The following is a 25,635-nucleotide window of genomic DNA, read 5'->3' as shown; positions in this document are numbered from 1 at the left end:
GAAAATCTCACCATCCTGTAAGATCTCATCTCCTTGCTACTCCACCTCATCATCATCTTCTGCCTCTGATTGGAGGGTGAGGCTATGAACTCCAAACCTCCATTTAAGGTGAAAGCCCAGTTCAGACATCTCCCCATTTCTCACCTGGATATGCTATTTTGAGACTTCTCTGATTGACATCTCCTTCATGATTCACCATTGGGTACCATCTTCTCTCCCACCCCACCTCTTTGAGCATTTTATGTTTTGTCTTCCCCTATTAGATAGTAAGCTCCTTAAGGGCAGGGACTTTGTGTTTTTCATATTTGTATCACAGTGCCTGCCACATGTTGTTGTTGTTATTGTTCAGTCATTTCAGTCATGTCTGACTCTTTGTGACCCCATTTGGGGTTTTCTTGGCAAAGATGCTGGAGTGGTTTGCCATTTCTGTCTCCAGCTTATTTTACAGATGAGGAAACTGAGGTAAACAGGGTTAAGTGACTTGCCTAGGATCATACAGCTAGTAAGCATCTGAGGCCAGATTTGAACTTAGGTCTTCCTAACTCCAGGCCCTGTGCTCTATCCACCTAGCTGCCCCACCTGGCACATAAGAGATGCTTAATAAATGTTTATTGACTAACTATCCCTCACTCATATATACACATACATATTTGAACACACATCAATACAGAAACCCACATATATACTCATACACATAAATTTACAGCTGAGGATAACAGAACAAGTTTAAATCAATCAATAAACATTTATTAAGCATTTACTATGTGCCGGGCACTGTGTTAAGCATTCTGTTTCATGGAGGAAATGACATTTGAGCTGGGCATTGAAGGGAAGATAGGACAGAGAGAGATTTGGGGCAGAGTGAGAAATGTGAGCAAAATCAAGGATGCCAGAAAATGAGAAGGATAGCCAACAGTTCAATGTGGCTGGAGCACAGAGTGTGTGGAGGCAGACAGTAGGAGGGAAGACTCATAAAGCGGCAAATCATGAAGTACCCTGAATGCCAAATTAAGGAGTTTTTGTTTTATTCGCTAATGGAAAGAGTGCTGAACTAGGACCCCAATTTAGAGTTCTGTCATCTGCTACTTGTGTGACCTTGGGCACATTTTTTCTGGACCAGGCTCTTTATCTGGAAAATGAGGGTGTTGGATGAGCTAACCTCTAGGTATCTAGCTCTAGGTATTTGTGATCCTAATAGGGAATTGCCGAATATTTGTGAGCAAAAGAGAGATGTGTTCAGGCCTATACAACAGGAAATGCATCTGTAGGTGCATTGGAGGGAAGAGACTAGAGGCTGGGCTTTCAGTTAGGAATGGATTACAATAGCTCAGATGAGAAGTGATGAGGGCCTGAACTAGGGTGGTAGCAGTGCAAGGTGAGAAAAGGGAACTCATACTTTGGTGGTGGAATTGATAAGACTTGACAAGAGGTGATGGAGAAGAGATTGTGATGGAAGATCCCAGGCTTTTGAGCTTGTGTTAGTGATGCCCTCAACTGGAACAGGGAAGTTGACATGTTTATGTTAGTCCATGATGAGAGTGGAGAGCATCTCTGGGGCCAATTTCCAGCAGACAGAGATGTGGGAGTGGCTTAAAAAAAGAAAATGAAGAATATAGCCTGGTATTGGAGGTGGGTGGGGGTGGGGAAGGGCAGGGAATTGAAGCGAATTGAGAAATGTGGGATATCCTGGGCAAAAACCCGCTTTAAAATACATGTCCTTCATCTCTACCCTCCCACCACACGCAATTAAGTCAATATTTATTAAATTTCCTGGGTACTAGGATACAAAAACAAAACAATTCAATAATTCTTGCCTCAAGTATTATGTATTCTCTTGGGGTTAGAGTGAGAGCAGAGGATGTCAGCTACAATATCAACTGCATTCCAGGCATGGGGAACAGCCTGTGCAAAGGTACTGAGATAGGAAATGGAATACTGAGTAAGGAAGTATTGAAGCCAGTTTAAATGCAACATAGAATGTGTGAAGGAGAATAATATGAAATGATCTGGAAAGGGAAGCAGGAGCCAGATTGTGGAGGGATTTAGATATCAGGTTGAAGAGTTTATATTTTATACTAGAAGTAATAGGGAGCCACTAAAGACTTTTGAGCAGATCAGTGACGTGTTGTAACCCATATTTTAGGAAGCTATTTTATTAGCTTGTTTCAGTGCATTTGGAGAAGGCAGCAAGGAAGCAGAGAGACCAATTAGGAGGCTGTGATAATACTTTAGGCAAGAGGTGACAAGGGCCTGAGCTAGGGTAGGGTCTGTGTAAGTGAGAAGAGACAATGCCAGAAGCAGAACAACTAAGACTCAGAACCTGGGCTCCTTCGGGGGGGGGGGGGGGGGGGGCGGAAACAGAGAGATGAGAGATTCTTCTTACCCCTGTGGGCACACACAGTCCAGAAGGACACTGATACACATGCACCTATGACATGGACACCGATATTGTATGTTCTTTCCAAATCATGGTTTAGTGGATAGAACACTAGGCTCAGCTTCAGGAAATAGGGGTTTGAGTCTTGGCTCCAACACTTCCTGGCCGAATGACTGCTGACAAGTCATAAGCCCTCTCTGAAGCTCCATAGCCTCTCCTGTAAAGCCAAGGCCTGCCTACTTCACAGGGTTGTAGTGAGGGAAGTGCTCTGAAAACCTTAAAGGAAGAGAACCTATTATTGATTATCTATGGTCCCATATATATATTAAAAAAAAAACTTTAAGGAGCATAGAACCTAGACTTTGGAGGGTGGGGAAGGGAAAGAGGGGCTGGGTATTAGTATCAGTATCTCTGTTTCCTAGGTTCCTTCTCGGGGCTAGCAGTAGTAATGGCCAGGTCTGGAGCCAGGGATTAATATGACCAATATAACAATGATCATTTTCATTTATATAGCCCCTTACAATCTACAAAGCGCTTCACATCCATGACCTCACTTGATCTTCACAACTTTGGGAGATTGGTGGGGCAAATTTATTGTCCCAGTTTTATAGAGGAAACCAAGGTTCAAGCACCTTAAGTTACTTAACTGAAGTCATACAGATAGTAAACAGTGGATATGAGACTTTACCCAGGTCTTGGGTTTCACTGGAAAGTGACTTAGGGGTCATATGGGCAGCTAGATGGTGTAGTGGATAGAGCACCTGTTCTGGAGTCAGAAGGACTCAACGTCTGAGTTCAAATCTGGCTTCAGACACTTATTAGCTGTGTGACCCTGGGCAAATCACTTAATCTCAGTTTCCTCATCTGTAAAACAAGCTAGAGAAGGAAATGGCAAAATACTCAAGGATATTTGTCAAGAAAACCCCAAATGGTCATAAAGAGTTGGACATGAATGAACAGCAACAAAAAAGAGGTCAAATAGTTTGACTCGGTTTACAGATGAGAAAACTGAAGTCCAGAGAAATAACCTGTCCAAATAAGTCACCAAGCTGGGTCTTGAGCCAATACTCTTGCTGTTTTGAGTAGATATGTTAGAGAGGAACATATGCTCAGGCAGCTTCTGCTCCCCTCCCCCTTTTTGCATGTAGAATTGATCTCTTTGAGAGTTGGCTCAGGATTTCTCCTATTCCCCACCCTCAATCTGTCCACATATGAACCTCTGATGTTAGTAGAGAGCAGCTTTCTTTCTGCAACCTGGCACATTACACCCCTCAATTGATTTAAACCAAAGCTGCAGGTCCACCTTTATTGGGAAGTCTTCAATTAGCCCTCCCCCTCATCACTTCTTTACATACTCTGAGCTCCTGGAGAACCAAGACAGCTGATGTGTCTCACATTGCTCTGTACTTCCCTTTGCTCAGCTCTATAATTTTCCTCCTATTGTGCTGCGTGTCGCCTCCACAAGCCTCAGACTCCCAAGGTGGAAGGGCTCTACAGGGCCTCTTATCCAATGCCCCTTCAACTCCCTCTCCCCCAACCAATACAGGTACCCACTATTGTGCCACTGAAACAAAATTTAAAGATCTTTGTTGATAGGGAACTCACCACCCCACAATAAAGCCAGTTCTAATGTTGGGTAGCTTTCATTATCAGAATATTCTTAATGTGAAGTGAAATCTTTTTATAAAGGAGCTAATTTCCTTGACTGTCTTGAAAATACTTAAAATTGTGTTTCTCCTATGTTTCTCCTTATCTAGGCAAAACATTCCCAGTTCTTTCAACCAGCTGAGAGGCTGGAGCAACCACATCCTGACTGCTGCCTCAGTTTGTCAGTACTCTTCCAAAAGTGTATTGCCCCCCAAATGGACACAGCATTCCAAATATGATCTGACCAAGGCAGCAGTCAGGGGAACTAGCCCTGATGAGAGGCAGTCAGCTTTGTGCTGTTCCATGGCCAGTGACAGGTCCCTTAATGGTTGGGCCTCTAACCAAAAGAGAGGGAAGTCCTTTTTCTCCCAAGCCCATCATTAGCTCACCAATAGGGATGGAATTGGAGAAGTAAATGGCAAACCACTACAGTATCTTTGCCAAGAAAACCTCACGGACAGTATTGGTGTGCTACGGTCCACGGGGTCATGAACAGTCAGACTGAATGATTGAACAACAAGGGACTAACTACTGGACCACAGGGCCTGGAGTGCTATATTGAGGGGCATGTTACCCTCCCATGGCACTCACTATGAGGTCATGAGAGCGAGGAATCTGACAATGGGTTTTTCAACGAGAAAAAAATCTCTGTTATATCCTGGAAGTGATTTGAAGGGGCTAGCCAGGCCTCAGAGTAGTTCTCCTAGGTATGTGGCCTGCGAACAATCTGAGTCACTGGGTTTGAGAGTAATGGAGGACCAGGCTGGGGGACAGGACCTCAGCCCTGGAAGGTCTGAAGCACCCCCAGGCAGTGGGCTCTGAGGTGTTCAAGGCTACCTCCTCTTGGTAGGCCTGTCCTCCCTCCTCCCAAGACTGATCCTCTCCCTGCCCCCTGACCCTCTCCCTGCCCACTGATCCTCTCCACCCCCACCAGGCCACGGCTCTTCCCAGAGGTAGAAGGCTGGGAACTCACCAGAGTCTGACTCATCCGGGCTCACAGAGCTGAGCAAGTCTTTCTCTTTCTCGTAGTCGCTCTTGCAGAGCAGCTGGCCCTCCTTGAGCACGAATTCATCGCCCTTCCGAAGCTGCCTCTCGCACACGCAGCAGCAGAAGCAGCTGAGGTGGTACACACACTCGAGGGCCCGCATGACGAACTCCGTGGGTGCAATCTTCTCCATGCAGCCGCTGCACTTGGCTGCAAAAAGTCTGTTGGGGGGTAGGGGGGACAGGAAGACTTCAGACACAGGGTGGATCTCTCCACCCTGTTAAGTGGGACAGAGCCCTTGGCTGCAGTGGTTGGGGGTGGTTGCTAAGGGACCAGGGTGGGTATACTCATAGGGCCCCCTACTTCAAACTCTACCCCTACAGAGGCCACCCCTCAATATACCCTGGAGCCTTGATCTATCTGTCCTATAATAGAAACCTCATCCACTCAAATGAGATAATATTTGTAAAGTACTTAATACAGTGCCTGGCACATAGTAGGTGCATAATAAATGCTCATTCCCTTCCCCTTCCCTCTGCTCTGTGAAGAAAGGGACCTATATATGTACTCACACACATACACACACATATATAATATGAATGATCTCTCTCTATATATGTATGTAATACATATGGGGATATAAGGAATCTGCCCCATGGGCCTCTTGGATCCTGATCCAAGGTAGAAAGGTCTTTGTTTCCTGAGCTATGGCCTTTTTACCTATTATTAGAGTTGGAAGGGACCTTAGGGATTATCTAATCTAAACCCATCATTTAACAGGTAAGAAAACTGAAGCCCAAGGATGGGAATGGCCTGTCCAAGGTTACATATCTAGGAAGTAGGATTCAGCCAGGATTGGAACCCAGGTCTCCTGTCTCTCATTCCATTGTTCTGTTCACTAGGTAGTAGGACCCAGGGAGGCCCCCAGGGACTTGCCTCAGGGTCACTGTGAGCTGAGAGATAAGTGAGAAAAATTTCCTACCCTCTAAAACCTCTGAGCATCAGCAATGGGTAGGTTACCCTGCCTTAGCCTCATGCAGGAGCTAAGACGGCAGATGAAAGGAAGGACATGGAAGAAAACAGCAAGGATGCTAGTGCCCATAAAGAAGTTGTTTGTGCCTCCTCCTTCCTAGAAAAGAGGCATGAAACTACTGGGACGGGATGGTGCATACACTCTCAGGTGCAGTTATCATGGAAGGTCTTTTTCTTTGTTACGAGGGAGAACACAGGTGTCACATTTTAAGGACAAGAGGGAGGAAAGATTTCTGGAAATGACTGTGATATAAGAACAAAAGGCATCAACAAAGCTTATTTTTAATAATTCTTTTCTGCTGTTCCAAGCTTGTTTGGGAATGTTCCATTGCAAGAGTGGGACAGGGATTCATGGATCTGGCCCAAGGCCAGGGAAGCCCCTCAACTCAGGGTCTGAACCCCACCCCTTTACCCACACATGTCATGATGCAGCAGATAGAGCACTGGGCCTGGAGTTAGGAAGACTTGAGTTCAAATCTGGCCTCAGACACTTACAAGCTATGTGACCTTAAGCAAATGTCTCAACCTTTGTCTGACTCAGTTTCTTCTACTGTAAAATAGGGATAATAATAGCACCTACCTCCCAGGGTTGTTGTGAAGGTTAAGATAATATTTGTAAAGCATTTAGCACAGCGCCTAGCATATAGTAGGAACTCAATAGGCAGTCAGTCAATGAACATTTATTAAACACCTTCTATATGCCAAGCACTGTGCTAAGTGCTGGGGATATAAAAAGGCAAAAAGCAGTCTCTGCCCTAAAGGAGTTCAATGAAGGAGACAACATGCAAACAAATATATACAAAACAAGTTCTATACAGGATAAATAGGAAATAATTAAAAGAGGGAAAGCATTGGAATTTAGAGGGGTTAGGGAAGGCTTCCTGTAGGAGGTGGGCTTTTAGTTGGGACTTAAAGGAAGTCAGGTAGTTCAGTAGTCAGAGTGGAAAAGGGAGAGTGTTTCACACATGGAGGCCAACCAGAGAAAATGTGAGGAGCTGAGAGATGGAGAGATGTTTGTGAAACAGCCAGGAGGCCAGTGACATTGGATGGAAGAGGACATGTTGGGAAGTAAGGTATAAGAAGACTGGAAATATAGAAGGAAACTAGGATATGAAGGGCTTTGAATGCCAAAACAGCATTTTGTATTTGTTCCTGGAGGTAATAGGAAACCACAGGAGTTATATTGAGTTGGAGGAGGGAGGAGGTGATTTTAGGAAAATCACTTTAGTGACTGAATGGAGGATGGCCTGGAGTGGGGAGAGACTTGAGGCAGGCAGAGCCACTAACAGGCCATGGCAATAATCCAGGTGTGAGGTGATGAGGACCTGCACTCCAGTGGGGCAGGGTCAGAGGAGAGAAGGGGGCATTTATGAGAGATGCTGCAAAGGTAAGATCAGCAGGTCCTGGCAACAGCTTGGATATGGGGACGGGAGGAGTGGCGAGATGGGTTGTGAGCCTGAGGAACTGGGAGGATGGCGTTGCCTCCTACAGTAATAGGGAAGGTAGGAAGGGGAAGGGGGGGTTTGAGAAAATGAGTTCAGTTTTGCACATTTTGAGTTCAAAATGTCTACTGGACATCCAGTTCAAGGTGTCTGAAAGGTTGTTGGAGATGTGGGACTGGAGATCAGCAGAGAGGTTAGGGCAGGATAGGTAGATTTGAAAATGATCAGCACCTAAATGGCAATTGAATCCAAGGCTGCTGCTGAGATCACCAAGTAAAGAAATACAGAGGGAGAGAAAAGACAGCCCAAAAGAGAATCCTCTGGGACACCTACAATTTGAGGGCATGACCTGTACGAGGATTCATCAAAGGAAACTGAGAAGGGGTAGTCAGATAGGTAAGCAGAGAATCAGGAGAGAGTGGTGTTCTGAAAACCTAGTGAAAGGAGATTATCAAGGAGAAGAGGGGGATCAATAGTGTCAAAGGTTGCAGAGAGGTCAAGAAGAAAGAAGATTGAGAAAGGGCCATTAGGTTTGTCAATTAAGAGATAATTGGTAATTTTGGAGAGAGTCATTTCAGTGGAATGGTGAGGTCAGCAGCCAGATCAAGAAAGGAGTGAGAGGAGAGAAAGTGGAGGCACCTATTGTAAATGTGGCCTTTTTCAAAGAGTTTAGCTACAAATGGCAGAAGACATATAAACCATGGTAGGATCAAGTGAGGATTTTTTCAGGATGGGGTAGACATAGACATGTTTCTAGACAGTAGGGAAGGAGCCATTAAACAGGAAGAAAAGGGATAGAATGAGGATGACAGATGGGGCAATCTGTTGGAAGAGACAGGATGGAATGGGATCACTTGTGTAGGTAGAGGTATTAGTCTTGGTAAGGAGTAAGGCCACCTCATCACGTGAGATACAGATGAAAGAAGAGATAGTGGCAAAAGAGAGATGGCTGAGCGATAAGATGAGGAAGAGGAGAGCAGGGGAGCTCAGGATGAATGGCCTAATTTTTTCTGTAAAATATGAGACAAGGTTCTTGGCTGAGAAAGGAGGAGGAGGGGGAATTATGGGAGGTTTGAGGAAGGATGAAAATAAACTGATAAATGTGATGTAGAAGCAGCAGGGAGGACCCAGGTGAGGTTGTGTAACACAGATTTGTAGAGGGCTCAGTCAGAATGGTTGTGTGGGGTTTTCTCGATCTTCATTCAGCAGCACATGTGTAGGAGCAAAGGCAGCTGATGGTAGGAGTGATCCAAGGCTAAAGCTTGGCAGGTTGTAATTAGTGATATGAGAAGGGGGCCAGGAACTCAAGAGAGAAGGACAGTGTGGAACTGAACTAGTTTACCAAAGGGTCAAGATGGGGAAAACAGGAGAAAGTGGCCACTGAGAAGAAATGGCCTAGTAAAGAACTGAAGTGTCGAGAGACTGAAGAGTAAGGTGTCAACAAAGAATAGGGATTGGTGAGAGAAGGCAAAGTGAGAGGTAGAAAACCAATAGGTTATGGTCAAAGGAGGAGATTTCAGAATTCTTGAACATGGAGGTGGTGCATTTGTGGGTAATGACAAGATCAAGGGTATGATCTTTGTGTGTGACTGAGATGTGGTCGAAAAGTAGCTCATGGGAAGTGAGTGGGCTGAGGAACCAGGTATGGAGGGTATTTGAGAGAGAGTCAATAAGTAGGTTGAAGTCCTCTAGGAAGAAGGCAAGAGTTGGGGAGGACAGAAAAATTGTGAGCCAAGTATAGACTTGTTGAGGAAGGAAAGGAAGTGACCTAAAGCTCTGTAGGCAACGGCTACCAGGAGTTTTACTGGGTGGTAGATATGAATAGCATGAAGCTCAAAGGAAGAAAGGTGATGGCAGTAAGAGGAGAATCTGGAAGTGGCAATGGGGAGCAAAGGGTGTTCTAACTCTCCTGCCTCAATCAATGAACAGAGGGAATCAATGAGGGTGCAACCAGTACTAGAGAGGATGGCCAGGGAGGCTGTGTATTCAGGGTGGTGCCAGGTTTCAGTGATTGCTAGAAAATGGTCCAATGAGTGTCTCTGAGCTCCCTGCAATGGATGCCATCCTGCCCTAAGGGGTGACATCTGGCATTGACTTTGAAGCCCAGTGACTAACGGCTGCCCCCAGAACAGTTATCTCCATCTTCCTTGCCCTGACCCCGGCCCAGGCTTCTAGAGAGTGCCCACTCACTGGCTGGCTTAAGAGCTGTTTATTTGGACCTCAGCTTCTTCTCATCCTGTGCCTGCCTCCTGCTTCCAAAGGGCCCTCTGCTTCCGCCTCTTTGTGGGCAAACAGTTTGTAATTGTTTTATTACAACTAATTTATTACAAGCTGGAAGCGCCCAAGCTGTCTCAGAGAAATTTGCTGTTTGAGTTAAGTTCGGTTCAAGGGATTTGCTCAACAGGCTGGCTCTAAGGAGAGCAGACCTGATCCCAGTGGGTTTGTTTGCTGAAGGCTTGTCTCGGGGCAGGCAGCAAGAGGGCGGGTGCCCTGCTTAAAGCGTGCTGGGTGACAGATACTGCTTGTTTGCCAACTGGCCCTTGGGAGATCTTCAGCCTTGCTCTATCCTGGCCAGCCTTCAGTCATGGGGCAGGTGCCTTAACCACCCCTTTCCCCGAGGTGGCTTGTTCCCCAGTTACTGTGGGGCTATTTCTAGGGGTTATCAGCACCTCCTATTCAAGGGGTTATCAGCACCTCCGATGCAGAGGGAGGGAAGAGCAGATGGAGGGACACAGAGACAAGGCTGGGCCAGTGGAGGGAAAGCAGGCAGGCAGCACTCATTTCCCCTGAAGGAAAAAGAGGCTCTCCTATCTCTTGGAGCTTGGGAGGGAAAGCCCTTTCACACACACACACACACACACACACACACACACACACACACACACACACACACACACCTCCCTGCCCAGGAAGCATGAGTTTGTAGTCTCCAGCAAAGCTAGCCTCTCTCTATCAATTGGGACTTCCAGCTACCATGCTCAGCTAGAATTTGGGCCAGAAGGCTTATGTGGAGTCAGTGATGGGGGTTTGGATTATATATAATAACCTGTGTTGGTGCCTTAGTGCAAGATGAATGAGTATACTTGTATCTATGAATATGTGTGTATGTGTCTATACATGCATATATCAGTGTATCCCCATGTGCTTGTGTACTTATAGCAACATATATGTGTGTTTGCACATTATGTTTTTGGGTGTCATGTGCCATGTATTCATGTGCATATGTGCCTGTATGTGTCTATGTGTATTTATTCATGCATGTGTGCATGTATATCTCTGTGTGTGTATCTGCATGTGCAAGACATACACAGAGATGTGTCTATATCTGTTCACATATCTCTGTGTAAATGTGCTTATCTGTGCTATTGTGTGACTATGTGGGGGAGTAGGGCTGAGGGTTGCTCACCTGAACTAAGGGTAGCTGAACCTGGCAGCTTGGGACTCAAAGGGTCCTAGGATACCACTAGGCAGGAAGAGACATAGTGGTTTCAGAGAGAGCCAGTTATATATCCTGTATCTTGTGGGATCCTCAGATACCTCCCCCTAAGTGGGAGAAGAAACATTCATAGAAGTCAAAGAAGGACCAATGCTAGAGAAAGCTCAGCTCAGGGTGTTGAGTTGAATTAAGCTCAGAGGCTGGGGAGGATTAAAAATTTTAAAGAGGAAAGGGACCTTGGAGATCATTTGCCCAACTCCCTCATTTTACAGATGAGGAAACTGAAGTCCAGAGAAGGTGAAGTGACTTGTGCCCATCAGAGTCAGGATTAGAACCAGGGTCTCCTAATTGCAAATCCAGGGCTCTTACTTGACTTGTCCTGCTGTGGGGACTGAGCAAGGGGTTGAGTGAGAGTTCAGAGTATCTAGTCTAGCAGGGAGGTGGGTCCCCACCCAGTAGAGTCTTAAAGGGGACCAGGGACACAGCTCCTGATCCCTGCTGGACACTGGCCTTGGCTAGTGGGGGTGAGAAGCCAGCCCTGAACTTGAACTCCCCATCTCTATTCTTGGAGATAATACCATTTCTAAGAATAAAGGCCTGGGAATACAGACAGAACTGAAATCAGAAGATCTTGGAATGAATCCTGGTTCTGATGCTACCTATGAGGCTTTGAGTAAGTCACTTCTCTTCCTTTGGGTCTCAGTTTCTTCTTCTGTTAAACAAAGGGGACTGAACTAGATGATCCCTGAGGTCTTTTCCCGCTCTAAAAATCTATCCCAAGCTCCCTTCCAGCTCTTAGACTTAGGCAACTCTAACATAGTGAAAGCGGGCTGATGCTGGAATCTCCCAAGCTGTGGCCAGGCTGTGGGATCCCACCCCTCCACCCCTTCCCCCGCCTTCCCTGCCCCCCCTTCAGCTGACCACTCTGCTCCCCTATCTTTTATCACTGTCACATGTCTGCATTTTTACAGCCGCTCTTCCTCACCACACTTTGATGGAAAAATTTATGAAGAATCAAATTATTGCTGCTAGGAGAGAATTAAAACAATTTTTCATTTACCAAGTCCCTGGCACTGCTCGGCGGTGCGCCACCTTTGGGAACGCCATCGCTCTTCCCTCCCCGCTCCCATCCCTCTTTATGGCCCCGCAATTGTGCAGCACAGATTACGGCTGTAATTTTCCCCTAATCTGTTCTGGAGCCCAGAAACTGTCATCAAAGTGAAGTGCTCCGATGGCATTCATAATGGCAAGGTCGTAATTTGAGCCAGAAGTGTGTGGCTGGGCCCAAGGTGGTAGTGGGGCCAGGGGGTGAGGCACTGGTAGCCATGGACCCGAGTGCCCTTCCTCAGTAAGCCGGAATGCAAAGGATATGTCTGGCAAGGATACAGCGTGTGTGTCTGCCCACAGAGGTGACAAAGCTGGGGATGAAGGCATCCTAAACCTGGGGAAGCTGTCACCTGGGATGTCCAAAGGGAAGGGGGTCAAGGAATAGGGCCATGAAAGAAATGGAAGGAGATCTACTTGCAGTAAACATTGGATACACACATTTTGGGAGGGTTCCTGCTGTCTAAATCCTAGGATTTAGAGCTGGTAGTGATTTTAGAAATTAATCTAATCCAGGGATGGGGAACCTGCAGCTTCAAGGCCACATGTAGCCCTCTAGGTCTTCAAGTGTGGCCCTTTGACTGAATCCAAACTTCACAGAACAAATCCCCTTAATAAAAGGTTTCTAATCCAATCCCTTCACTTTACAGTTGAGGAAACTGAAGCCAGAAAGAAAAAGGAAATTGCTTAAGGTCACAGAGGTAGCAAATGGTAGAGCTGGGATTTGAACCCAGGTCTCTTCCAAATCCAAGGCTCTTTCCACTATAAAAAATAGGGAATGGAAAGGGAGGGGCCTCCTTACAGGCTCAGTGCATGCCTCCTTTGCTCCGGCAGAGTCAGTCACAAACCTCACCAGGAATGCATCTGCCCCTCTCCTTATTTTTCCTTCTCCCCTTTGCTTCCTTCTCTGGACTGCTTCTTATACCTTCAGATCAGAGGTTAACCCAGAGTCCATGGACTCCTAGTAGATGTATTTCAGGACATCCATAAACTTGGATGGGGGAAAAAATTACATCTTTATTTTCACACTGAAATTCATCATTTCCTTCAATTATTTAAAAACACTGTTCTGAGAAGGGGTCCATAGGTTTCATCAAACCACCAAATGGCTCCAAGACACAAAAAAAGGCTGAAAACCCCTACTTCACATACTTTTCCTATCCCTTCTTGTGCCCTTTCCAGAATCTGCTCAAATCCAAGGGGAAGTCACAGGGACACCTTGTTTCTCCATTTTCTTTGGAATCAAACTTGTTTTTCTTGCCATGGCCAGGGGCCTTCAGAGTCCTGGGATCTCAGGGCAAGGGGAGCCTAGAAAACGCTGTAGCATCCCCTTTACTCAGTTTCTCTTCTGTAAAAAGCAAAGGACTGAACTAGAATGTCTGTTAGGTACGTTCCAGATCTAATATGCCATATTCTCTATGTGAAAATTCTATATTCCAAAGTCCCTCCCTAACACTCTAGGTTTTAAAGACATTTTATTCTATGCCTATATGCCTTCAGGTGGGGAAAAAAATAAATCAAATTATCAGTTGCTGTCCAGACTGTATCCTCTTTTCTCCCTTTCTCCCCATCCTAGTTCATTCTTACGGTAATTCCTATATATCTCTGGAATTCAGGCTAAATTAATTCTCTTTGGGCAAGAGTTCATTGGCCAGGTTCATCTGTCCCTGGTCACCAAGAACATCCTAGTTGGAGGGGGGCATACAGAGGGGGGTAGGGAGGGGCTTATTTGGGACTAGTGCAAAGCACTCTACAGCCTTTGCCTGTTCAGTGGTGGGGGCTGAGACAATTGTGGCCAACCCATCAGTGCAGCCAATTTAACAACTGATTTGCAAAGGAAGCTCTGTTAGGCGTGTGGTGCTAATGTCCTTGCAGTGGGGGGTCTATTGCTACTTTCTCCAAACTCATCAACACAATCTATTATTAATATTTCTCGAAAGGCTCTGCTGGGTTATTGCTGCACAGTGGCAGATACTCGGGGTGTCATCTGTTATCTATATTGCAAAAACATGGGGAATAAAACAAAATGGGGAGACTTTATAAACAAAATGTGTCATTGGTTTGGTCTCGGAGCATCTCCCATGTATAACACAGCGGGGGGTGGGGGGGGTGGGGGAGGGTTCTGGGAAGGGGAGTTCAGAGGAAGGCAATGAACTATTGTCTGAAGTTAGGGGGCTGCCTTTTGTCTGCTGGTACCAGGGTATAGTGGAAAGAATCAGAGATTTGGAATCGAGGACCTGGGCTCAGGTCCTAGCTTTGGTACTCAATATCTGTGTGACCTTCCCCTCCCTGGGCGTCAATTTTCTCATCTGTAAATGGAGATAATAATTTTTTATTACTTGCCTTAGAGGATGGTTGTGAGGAAAATGTTTTGTGTATCTTAAAGCAATATAGAAGTGGGGGCTATGTTCACCCTCCTAGACTATAAGCCCTATGAGGGCAGGGGCCTTATCGAATCTAAACTTCGTATATCATTTCTAAGCACTGAGATCTGCACAGAGTAGTTACTTAATAAATGCTTGTTGACTTGACTTAATGTTTGTTGAATTGAACTAAATTGAGCCAGTAGTCCCCCAAAGACAAGGCTATCCCCCTCCCAGACTCTGGCCTTCCTTCCCAACCCCCTCATGGCCTTTTGTTAATTGAAAATAAACCATCTCTTCAGCACCTCCTTCTCATTCTCTCTCTGTTTCCTCCCTTGGTCACTGGGCATTATTTGGGAGCCTGTAACTCCTATTTGTTCCTGGGTGCATCTTCCTGTCTCCCATTGTGGGCTGGATTAATCCCCGATTTTCCTTTCCAAGGGGCCTATTCTCCATGGGGTGGGAGGGAATGTGCAGGCCTGACTCCCTGCTATAGCAACGGGCCCTCCCCAGGGTGGCCCCACAATCTTCTCCGGCCAGCCGGACGCCGCTCCCAAGGGGAGTCGCCCCCAGTAAATCCTCCTTCAAGAAACAAGGCGGATTATCGGGGTCGCTTGCAGCGGGCTGAGCCCTGGCCCGCCCCTCTACAGAGTCTCACTCACTCAGAACCCTGCTGCTGCAAACAATGAAACCCCACTCACCACCGCCCAGGAGGACACAAGAGCCGGATTGTGCAGAGGGCTAATTCCACTTTAATACCTTTTCAAGTGCGGAGGCACTCTGAGATGGCAATTTAACCCCCGAGACCCCACCGCAGCCCTGCCTCAGAATCAGAGACTCAGAGAATATTGGTGCTGGGAGGGTCTTTAAAACACGGACCATTACAACAGGAGGATGGCTTAAAGATTGTCTAGTCGGATATTCCCACACCCCACATTTTGCAGGTGAAGAAAAAGACTAGGAGAGGGGGAGAGATTTGCCCATGATCACACAGCTAGGAAGGTTTGGAGCCAGGATCTGACTCCACGCCTGTTCTCTGCACCACACAGATTTCACGTGGCTCAGCCCCAAGCAGGAGTTGGGAGTTATATGGCCCCAGACTTCCACCCTGGTCTTTCTTCAGGAAGGTACACTGCCTTCCCACTCATCTTTGCTTGTCTTAAGTAATGTCCTGGCCTGCAGGTGACTCTGGTAAGCCCTAGCTGTGTAAACCCCTACTGCTGGAGGGTATAGGACCAGGTCTGTTAGTTAAGAAGCTTAGATACATAGACTCCTTGAATGTTAGAGCTGGAACACCTCAGAACATAAAATATTAGCATTGGAAGGGACCCAAAGATCATCTAGTTTAACTTCCTTGTTTTACAGATGAGGATAGTGAGGCCCCCAAAGAGGAAGTGACTTGTCCAAGGTCACACAAGTAGGTAGTGATAGAGCTGTGGGCTAGAACTCTGGTCTCCTGACTTCTAGGTCTATGCTCTTTCCTCTGTATCATGCTGCTTCCCTCAGGTACTCAGGCCCTTGTCATTAAGGTCAGATCCCAATAGATACCTTAAGGGAAGGGAGCCTTGTCCTATCAAACGGACTTGTTGAAACCACTGAAAAAACAATTATAAGTTAGGCCCCAGGAAGCCAGAGCTCTGGATGCAGGTAATGTGTGAGTATCCCCACGTCTTGTCTTAAGTATACCTGGGGAGGCCTGTGCCTGAGAGCAAAACTGTACCTTTTCAAGCCCTCAGGACTTGGGCTAGGGCATCAGTAGGTAAGGTTCTACTCCCTGACAATCCTGTGTACACACACACACACACACACACACACACACACACACACACACACACACACACACACCTTAATTAAAAACTCCAGCAATCCCTTCATTGGCCAATCAAGACTATCACTGAATACCCTGAGATCCTCTCACAGATCCTCCAAGATCCTCTAATTGACTCCGAAATTCCCTTATTAATATCACTTCACTGACCCCTGGCCCCCAGATTTCTCACTGCTTTCTCAAGATCTCTCCTGAGATTCTTGTATGATTGTTTTTTTTCTGTTTATACTGTTGTAACCATTGTATATATCGTATTCTTGGCTCTAATTTACTCTGCCTCAATTCATGTAGCTCATTCCATGTTTCTCTATGTTCATCACATTCATCATTTCTTTTCTTTTTTTTTTAAGGCAATTGGGGCTAAGTGACTTGCCCAGGGTCACACAGCTAGTAAGTGTCAAGTGTTTGGTCTGAGGCCGGATTTGAACTCAGGTCCTCCTGACTTCAGGGCTGGTGCTTCTCCTGAGATTATTCATTGACCCACCATGAGAACTTTCCTCACTAGCCCTTCAACAGCCCCTAACTGATCTCCCAAAGGCTCCCATCACTGATCCCCCAGAGATTCCTTCACAGATTCCCTCATGTCCTTCCCTGATTCTTCAAGCTCCAATCAATGATACCCATCCCTTGTTGCCCTTGGAACAAAAGTCTCTTTACTTGGTTCTTGTTAAATATTTCATATATACCAGAAGAAATACACCTAGACTAGAGACTGCTTGTTTAACTCTCCATCCCAATGCTTACTAGTCGCCACTCTTCAGAATACACACTGCAGTCAGTTAAAATACTGCTACTGCTGGTCAAAACATCTGTGGTTTTGTCTTGGGGAGAAGACTCCCTTATTCAGTTAAAATAACCCCATTTCTATTATAGTGTAAGGTTTACTTCACAATGACCCTACAAGGTAAATAATACGGGCATTTTCATTCCCATTTTACAGATGAGGAAACTAAGACTCAGAGAGTTGAAGTAACTTTCCCCTGGTTACACAGTTTAGGTTCATAGGATTTACTGGTGGTAGGGACCTTAGTGATCACCCCAATCCAACCCCATTATTTTATAAATGGGGAAACTGAGGGAGCAACTTGTTCAAGGTCACATAGGTACTAAATAGCAGAGCTAGGATTCACACCCAGCTCCTCTGACTCAAAATCCAGTGCTTTCACCACCAATGTGTTATCCATCAGGACTTGACCCTAAATGACTTTTGGCTGGTTCCTTAAAACCAATCCATCCTGGAAAATCAGGATCATTCCCACAGATGATAATAGTTAGAAGGGTCTTCTGGCTCAGAAGGCCATTCCCTAGAAGAGTGTCAAGGAATGCTGCAGCAACATTAAAAGCCTCCCAAGGGGATCACATTGAAGATTGTGGTGCTCATTGGAATGGTTCTGGTCTATTGTCTGGGATGGGTGGGGGATGGAGGAAATCCCTCTACTTGAGAGGCTCAGAGGGAAAGAAAGTCTGCTTCAGGCAGTTAAAAAGGGGAGTTTTTGCCCTAAGGGGAAGGGTTGTATCAGGTTACTCTAGAAAGAGAACACAGTTCTGAAACTCAAACACAACTAGAGCCAAAGCACGTAAGATCTTTGTGTTCTTTTAAGACTCTGGCAGCGAGGCAGTGCAGTAGATAGAGCACTAAACCCAAAGTCGGGAAGACTGGAGTTCAAATATGTCCTTGTTATCATCACCTCCTCCCAGGGCTGTTGTTAGGATCAAGTGAGATAATATCTGTAAAGTGTTTAGCACAGTAGGTACTTAATAAATGTTTGTTTCTTTTCTTCCTTAAGCAGGGCAATAAGTTGTTATTGACATGGAATGATCATAGAACTATAAAGATTCTCCATCTCCAAAGTCAGCTGGTTCATGAACTGTACCTGAGCAAGAATTTTCTTTCGTAATATCTTTGCAAGGTGACTTCACCTAGACAACCTCCAATGACTTGGAACTTGAGCCATTTTACCAATCAACTCCTTCCATGACTGAACAGATACAATTGCTAGGAAGTGCTTCCTTCTGTTGAACTGAAGCCTATCTTCCGGGATCTTTTCCTCATTGCTCCAAACAAGTCTCTGGGGCAAAGAATAATAAACTTTCTTCCACATGATGGCACTTTAGATATTTGAAGACAGCCAACACAACTCCTCCCTCCCAGCCCAAGTCTGCTCTTCTCAAGGTTAAATATTCCCATTTCCTTTAAGTGATTCTTGCATGGCATGGTCTTCAGGCCTCTCCTCTATCTTGTCTGCTCTCTTTGGGACATACTCCAACTTTCAATGTCCTTCCTAAAGTGTGGTGCCCAGGACATGATTTGAAATCGCTGAGTTAGAGACGATAATCAAAGTAAAGCTGGTATATGCAAAACCAAAGCAAAAAACACATTTCTGGTACTTGATTTTTGTCTCTACCTCTAGCCTATTATTGCCCTCTCTCCATTTCTTTTTAGTCATTGGTCACTATACCCAAAGGGCTATAGAACTGTGGATACTCTGTGACCCAGCAATACCACTATTAGGTCTGTATGCCAAAGAAATTTTTTTTAAAGGAAAAAGACAGGGGCAGCTAGGTGGCAAAGTGGATAGAGCATTGGCCCTGGAGTCAGGAGGACCTGAGTTCAAATCCAGTCTTCTTTCCTTCCTTAAGCAAAGCAATAAGCCATTACTGACGTGGAATGATCATAGAACTATGAAGATTCTCCATCTCCAAAGTCAGCTGGTTCATGAACTGTACCTGAGCAGGAATTTTCTTTCGAATATCTTTGCAAGGTGACTTCACCTAGACAACCTCCAATGATTTGGAACTTGAACCATCTTAACACTCACTTAGCTGCGTGACTCTGGGCAAGTCACTTAACCCCAATTGACTTGCCAAAAAAAAAATTAAAAGGAAAAAGATCTATATGTACAAAAATATTTATAGCAGCTCTTTTTGTGGTGGCAAAGAACTGGAAATTGGAAATGCCCATCAGTTTGGGAATGGCTGAGCAAGTTGTAGTATATGATTGTGATGGAATACTATTGTGCTGTAAGAAATGATGACCAGGATGCTTTCAGAAAAATCTAGGAAGACTTAACATGAACTGTTGCAATGTGAAATGAACAGAACCAGAAGAACACTGTACATAGTAACAGCAATATTGTACAATGATCAATGGTGAATGACTTAGCTATTCTTAGCAATACAATGAGCCAAGACAATTCTGAAGGACTTATGATGAAAAGTACTTATCCACCTTCTGAGAAAGAACTGATGGAGTTTGAATGCAGATTGAAGTATGTTTTTTTTTTAAACTTTCTTTATTGTTCTTGTATTTTTGGTCTGTGTTTTCTTTTGCAACATAGCTAATCTGGAAATGTTTTGCATGACTGCACATGTATAATCTATATCAAATTACCATCTCAGGGAAGGGGATGAAGGAAAGTGGGAGGGAGAGAATATAGAATTTAGTATTTTAAAAAAAGAATGTTAAAAAATTTCATTTACATAAAATTGAGGGAAAAATAAAATAAAAATTAAATAGTCAATGGTCACTAGCTATGCCTGCAGAACACAAGTTCTAGCAGGTCCTACCAAGCTGTGAAAATCTTTCAAAGAAGTTTGGAAAGAAAATGTCAGTGTCCCATTCATTGTAACTAAGTTCAGGAAGACCCATCATCAGAGGGGTGGCACACAGGGCATGAAGTCTTTTTTGGCAACAATTCAATCAATCAATAAGTGTTTATGAAATGCTTACTGTATGCTAGACACCATGTTAGGGGCTGGGGATAAAGAGATTAAAATAAAATAATCTCTGCCCTCAAGGAACTCACTTTCTATTGGAGAAAGTCATGAAATCATTTACTGAAGTATGGAAGGATTGTTACTGGGTTGGTAAAGAGAACAGCCATGCCAATGAGCATACAGGTGTAATCATAGATCTCTAGACCTACAAAAAGAATCTTCTTAGTTTTTGTCCATTATTAAGTCCTTAATTGGTTACATGACCTCACAAGCAAATACCAAATTGCCTAATAACAATAGACAGCAAATATAGGGAAAAGTAGCATCTGGTGGTCACTGTGTTCAAATATCCCAAATGATAGTTAGACCAGATACTATAAGAGCCCTCTGGGGATCTTCCCCATTCCCATTCCATCCTGCTCACAATAGCTGCCAGTGATCCCCAAGGGTCTAGAAGAAATAGGCTGTGGGGAGCCCCTTGCTATCCTACTCCCCAGTTTCTGCTTCCCAATTTCCGCAAGTTCAATGCTGACTCCACCCAGCCTCACCATACCCATCTCTTTTGAAGTAATCCAGAGCTATGTTCTACTTTAACCCTCAAGAACATTATTCCCTTCCCCACAGTCATTGGTCTGGGACAAGGATGATCCAGGAGTCAACTACAATCTTTCTGGGCAGAAGGCAGGTCATTGAGCATGCCACGGTACTACTCACTGGGCCTTACCATCTGTCTCACCACTACGTCTAGACTCCATCTGGAAATTGTCATCTGACCTGTCCTTACAGTCTAAAGATCCCTGGTCTTTGCATCTGCTTCTGAATTGTAAGGACCATTGGGTCTTTTCATCTGCTCTACAAGTGAACACTCTTATGTGTAGTCTTTAAATAAAATCAATCAACAAGCATTTATCAAGGGCCTAGTATGTGCCAGGCATTGTGTTGGGCGCTGGGTATGCACATACAATAAATGAAACCATCTCTATTCTTAAAGAGTTTACACTCTAATGGGACAGACAAGTACATATATGATAACATGTGAATACAAATATAAGAATATACATATATAAGACTAAATACAAACAAATATAAGGCAGTTAAATGTGAGGTAGAAAGAGAAAGTACTAGTACTTGGGATAATCAGGAAAGACTAAGTTTTGAACAAAATAAAGGATTTTAAGAGGCAGCGATGAGGAGGGAGTGAATTCCAGGTAGGAAAACAGCTAGTGCAAAGGCAAGAGATGGGAGAGAAAGCGTCACATATGAGAGACAGAGTGTGGGAAGAGGGTTAGTGTACAACAAGGCTAGAAAGATAGATCAGGGCCAGGTTGCGAAGGACTTTAAAAGCAAAACAGAATTTTATGTTTTATCCTAGGGGAAATAGGGAGTCATTAGAGTTTATTGAGCAGGATAGTGGCACAGTCAGATCAATGTTTAAAGAAAATCACTATGGAAGCTGTGTAGAGGATGTAGTCAAGTGGGGAGAGGCTTGGGACAGGAATTAAGATTCTGTTGCAATAATACCTGTAAGTGGTGGTAGGGGCCTAAACTTGGGTGGTGGCTGTGTGAGCAGAGAGAAGAGGCTGGATGTGAGAGGTGTCGTAGAAGGAGAAATGGCAAGATTTGGCACCTGATTAAAGATGTGGCGTAAGAGACCACTAGGAGCAAAGGATAATGCCAAGGTTATGGACCTGGAGTACTGAAAAGGTGGTGGTGCTATCCAGAGAATGTGAGTCCTTCCAGAGGACTGTCAGAGATCATCTTGCTTTTCTATCTGAACTCCCAGAACTTAGCACAGTGCTTGGTGTACAGTAAATACTTAATAAGGGATTTTTCCACGCCATTGAGGACCTAGCAGTCACCTTTAGAACTTTCCCCAACCCTACAATAGTAAGGAACCACACAGTCCGGGGCACCCTACCTTCATATAGACATGGATCCTCCCCTGGTCCAAACCCAGCTCCTCCCTGGGTCTTCTTGACCTCACTCCTGTAATCTTTCCTTGCTTCCCTTTTCAGGCCTCAACTCTTTCCTATGCCCCTATCACTCAGAGAGATGGGCCAGGACTACTTGGATGACATTGGTCTTTGGTATATTGTCTTCCAGGCTCTCCACCAGAGAGCTGACTCTGGAACCAGCCCTGACCTTCAGCTAACTCTTAATCCATCAGACTGCCTCATATGTTGAGACTGGGAGAAGCTAGGCTAGAATTGGGGTGAGCTGGTCTGGGATTTGGGGAGAGCTGGGGCAGAATGGGCAAGTCAGACTGGGAATAGAAGGAGCTTTACCAGAATAGAGAAAACCAGGCTTGGATTTAGAGGATCTGGATTAGGATTGGTAGAGCTGGACTGAAATTAGGGGAGTTGGGTTGAACTGATAACAGTGGGTTGTGTTAGGGGCAGGTGAACTAGGGTTGGCAGATCCAAGTTGGGACTGATACAGCCAGGTGTAAACCTGAAAGGCACTGTCAGGATTGGGAAAGGTTGGGCTGGGATTAATAGATTTGGGCTGTAATAGAAGGTGAGGAGGATAGGATTGGGGGAGAGATGGGATAGTATTGGGGGAAGATTGTGGAAAGGAAAGAAAGTAGCTGGGCTAGGATTGGGGGAAGCTAGTTTAAGATTGGAGGAATTGGGCTGTTGGCACAGCTAATGCTTCCTTAACTACTAAAGAAACTCCATTCCAGGGGTGGGAAACCTGAGGCCTGGAGGCTACATGTGGCCCTCTAGATCCTCAAGTGCAGCCTTTTGACTGAATCTGTTTGGAGGACCTAGAAGGTCACACATGGCCTCCAGGACAAAGGTTCCCTACCCCTACCCTATTCCCTGAGATCAAACTGCAGGGCTTGGATTAACATCTTACTTATTAAGGTCTCTTCTAGCCCTAATGTACTAGGTTCCATAGCCCCTACTCTAATTCTGACATTACATGTTCTAGAACATTCAAATAGCACTGACTGATTCTCTGACAGTAACTCTATCTCTCTGAACCTCAGCTCGCCTCTCTGTAAGGCAATTGGACTAAATGACCTCCAAAGGCCCTTCCAGCTCTGGGGCCATGTTCCTATGGTCTCCTCTCTGAACCTCAGTTTCCTCATCTGTAAAACGAGGGCATTTTGTCATTTTAGCTGCCACTCCCTAGATGATTTCCAAGATTCCTCCAAATTAGGGTATTCTATGTTCTGAGCTGCCTACCAGCTCTAACATTCTAGGAATGTATGAAGCTGAGTGCTTTGTCATCGGGTGCTTTGTCATGTGAGTTAGGATCCTCCCTCCGCCACAGATGTCCAGTACACAAGGTAACAAACATCCTAAACAGGACCTCCCAAGGTTCTGATCACTGTTCCCATGACCGCTCACACTTTCCCTAGATCACTCACTCATAACTCTAAAGTATTAGAGGTAATGTCAGTGTTCATTCCAATTCTAGGCTCTGCATTAAAAAAGAAAAAATAAATATGTAAACGATTACTAAATGTGTGATATTGGGCAAGTCATGTCAGCGAGCTCGGCCCCATTTTTCTCCTCTGAAAAATGAGGAATTAGATGGCGTAGCTTCTGAGGTCCATTTCAGCTCTAGACTTATGATCAGGTAGGAAGAGGAGGAGGCAGCTAGGTGGCACAATGAATAGAAAACCAGGCCCAGAGTCAAGAAGACCTGAGTTCAAAACCAGCCTTAGACACTAGCTTTGTGACCCTGAGCAAGTCACTTAACCTTCTTTGCCTCAGTTTTCTCATATGTAAAATGAGCTGGAGAAGGAAATGGCAAACTGCTCCAGTATCTTGGCCAAGAAAACCCCAAATGGGGTCATGAAGAGTTGGACGCCACTGAACAAGAACATGGAAAGAGAGAGAGAGAGAGGATTATCATCACCATTTGGAAAAAAAGGAAACCGAGGTTCAGGGAAGAGATTTGCTGAAGGTCACACCAATAGTAGGGGCCAGAGCTGGGATATGAACCCAAGTTTCTTGACAAAGGTCCAGCACATTTTCTTTACACTATGTCCCCTTTTTGGGAGAATCAGCCTCGGGCTAGTGGAAAGCAGGGGGAAGAGGGAGAGGGTCCATATACATAGGGCTGGAGAATTGGGGTATCTTTTTTTTAGCACCTTGGCTTAATTTTTAGCACTTGGGAGGAAAAACTGTACAGTGTAACCCACTGTGGTGGGAAAAGTGCTACGGTGGGAGTCAGATGGCCTGGTTTTGAATTCCCATTGATCTGTCTTTATATTTCTAGAGCACTGTTCTGGATTTCTCCTTTGCTCCCAGCATTCCCTATGTTGTATCATACTTGTCTGTGTACATATCACGTTCTACCACTAATACTACCACCCCACCATCCAGATCTGTAACTATAATAAACCAGAGGAATGGGAGCTATTATTATTATTTATGTAAGCTGGGGTGTATCACTTCTTTATAATAAGCCTCAGTTTCCATATTTGTAAAATAGGGATAATAACATTTGAGCTCCCTACTTCACAGAGGCATTACGAGGAAAGCACTTTGCAAACCTTCAGTTGCTATGGGAACGGCAGCTGGTGGTGCGGTGATGCAGATCCTTGGGCCTGGAGTCAGGAAGACCTGAGGTCAAAACCAGCCTCAGACACTCACTAGCTAAGTGACCCTGGGCAAGTCACTTAACCTCTGTGTAACTCAGGTTCCTTATCTATAAAATGGAGATAATAACACCTACTTCCCAGAGTTGTTGTGAAGATACAAAGAGATAATATTTGTAAAACGTCTAGCATAGCACTTGGCCATAGTAGATGCCTTCCTATCATTGTTAGAAGTAATCTGAAGGCTAGGCAAAGACTGTGGGTAATGAAAGAAAAAGAAGACAACTCATCTCCTTAGGATGTCCCTAAAATAACCCTGGGTCTATTTGGGAGAGAAAAGGAAGCCTCCATTAGGGCTAGTGTGGGGTCTGGCTGGGAGGATTCTGGGGTCAGATCTGTAAACCTTGTCAAGTTCCCCAGACCAAGAATATGGGCCCAGGGCCCCACTGAGATGTAGGCCCTATTGCTCTACCCTCATAGACAGGCATGTAGTAAAATAGAAAGTGGACTAGACCTGGTGTCAGAAGGCCTAGGTTCATTTCACATCCTGGCTCTAACTCATACTTAGCAAATGGTTGTATAACCAGGCACTTTCTCAGGGAGGAGCTCTGTAAACATAAAGCAACATAGAAAAAGGAGCTGTTATTTATATTATTATCATCTGCTGTGTGACCATAAATAATTCACTTCCCCTTCCCTGGGTCTCAGTTTTCTCAATCATAAAATAGGAATAATAATCAACAATAATCAAACTATTAGGAGGAAAGTGCTTTGGAAACTAAACTGTATCATTATTGCACGTCGTCTGGGGAGAGAGGCGGACAATGGATAGAGCCTCAGAATCTCAACCAGGAAGACCTGGGTTCTAGTCCTGCCTCTGAAACAAATTTGCTCTGTGACCCTGGGCAAGTCACAACCTCTCAGTGCCCTAGGGGATTCTCTAAGACTATAGAAGTAACTGGGCTTTGGTAGACGGAATTTTCTGACCTGGGAACTCTCTATACCAATGACATCATAAGTCCAATCCAAAGTTTAAAAATGACTGGGGTGGAATTCCAGGGGGAGGCACAGGCTTATAGGACAACCTACCTACCAAAATCCACGGCAGCTAGAGCAATAGGAGCCACGGGCCTTTTGCTTGACAGGCTA

General features: G+C 45.0%; 1 protein-coding gene across 2 annotated transcripts in view; it reads right to left on the bottom strand.

Annotated features, from left to right (window-relative positions):
- The window catches only part of LOC114047348 (LIM homeobox transcription factor 1-beta), a 174,820-nt gene that overhangs the window by 5,967 nt on the left and 143,218 nt on the right, over positions 1 to 25,635 (bottom strand). For both annotated transcript variants that reach the window (XM_027868150.1, XM_027868151.1), the window contains exon 3: positions 4,998 to 5,230. In XM_027868150.1, coding sequence (XP_027723951.1) covers positions 4,998 to 5,230 — 233 coding nt within the window. The remainder of the gene's footprint in view (positions 1 to 4,997; positions 5,231 to 25,635) is intronic.

This window comes from Vombatus ursinus, unplaced genomic scaffold (genome assembly GCF_900497805.2).
Source record: "Vombatus ursinus unplaced genomic scaffold, bare-nosed wombat genome assembly UNPS02014786.1, whole genome shotgun sequence".
In the NCBI taxonomy this organism is placed as follows: domain Eukaryota; kingdom Metazoa; phylum Chordata; class Mammalia; order Diprotodontia; family Vombatidae; genus Vombatus; species Vombatus ursinus.
Note: the sequence above shows the minus strand (reverse complement) of the source record. Positions and strands in the feature narration are given on the sequence as shown.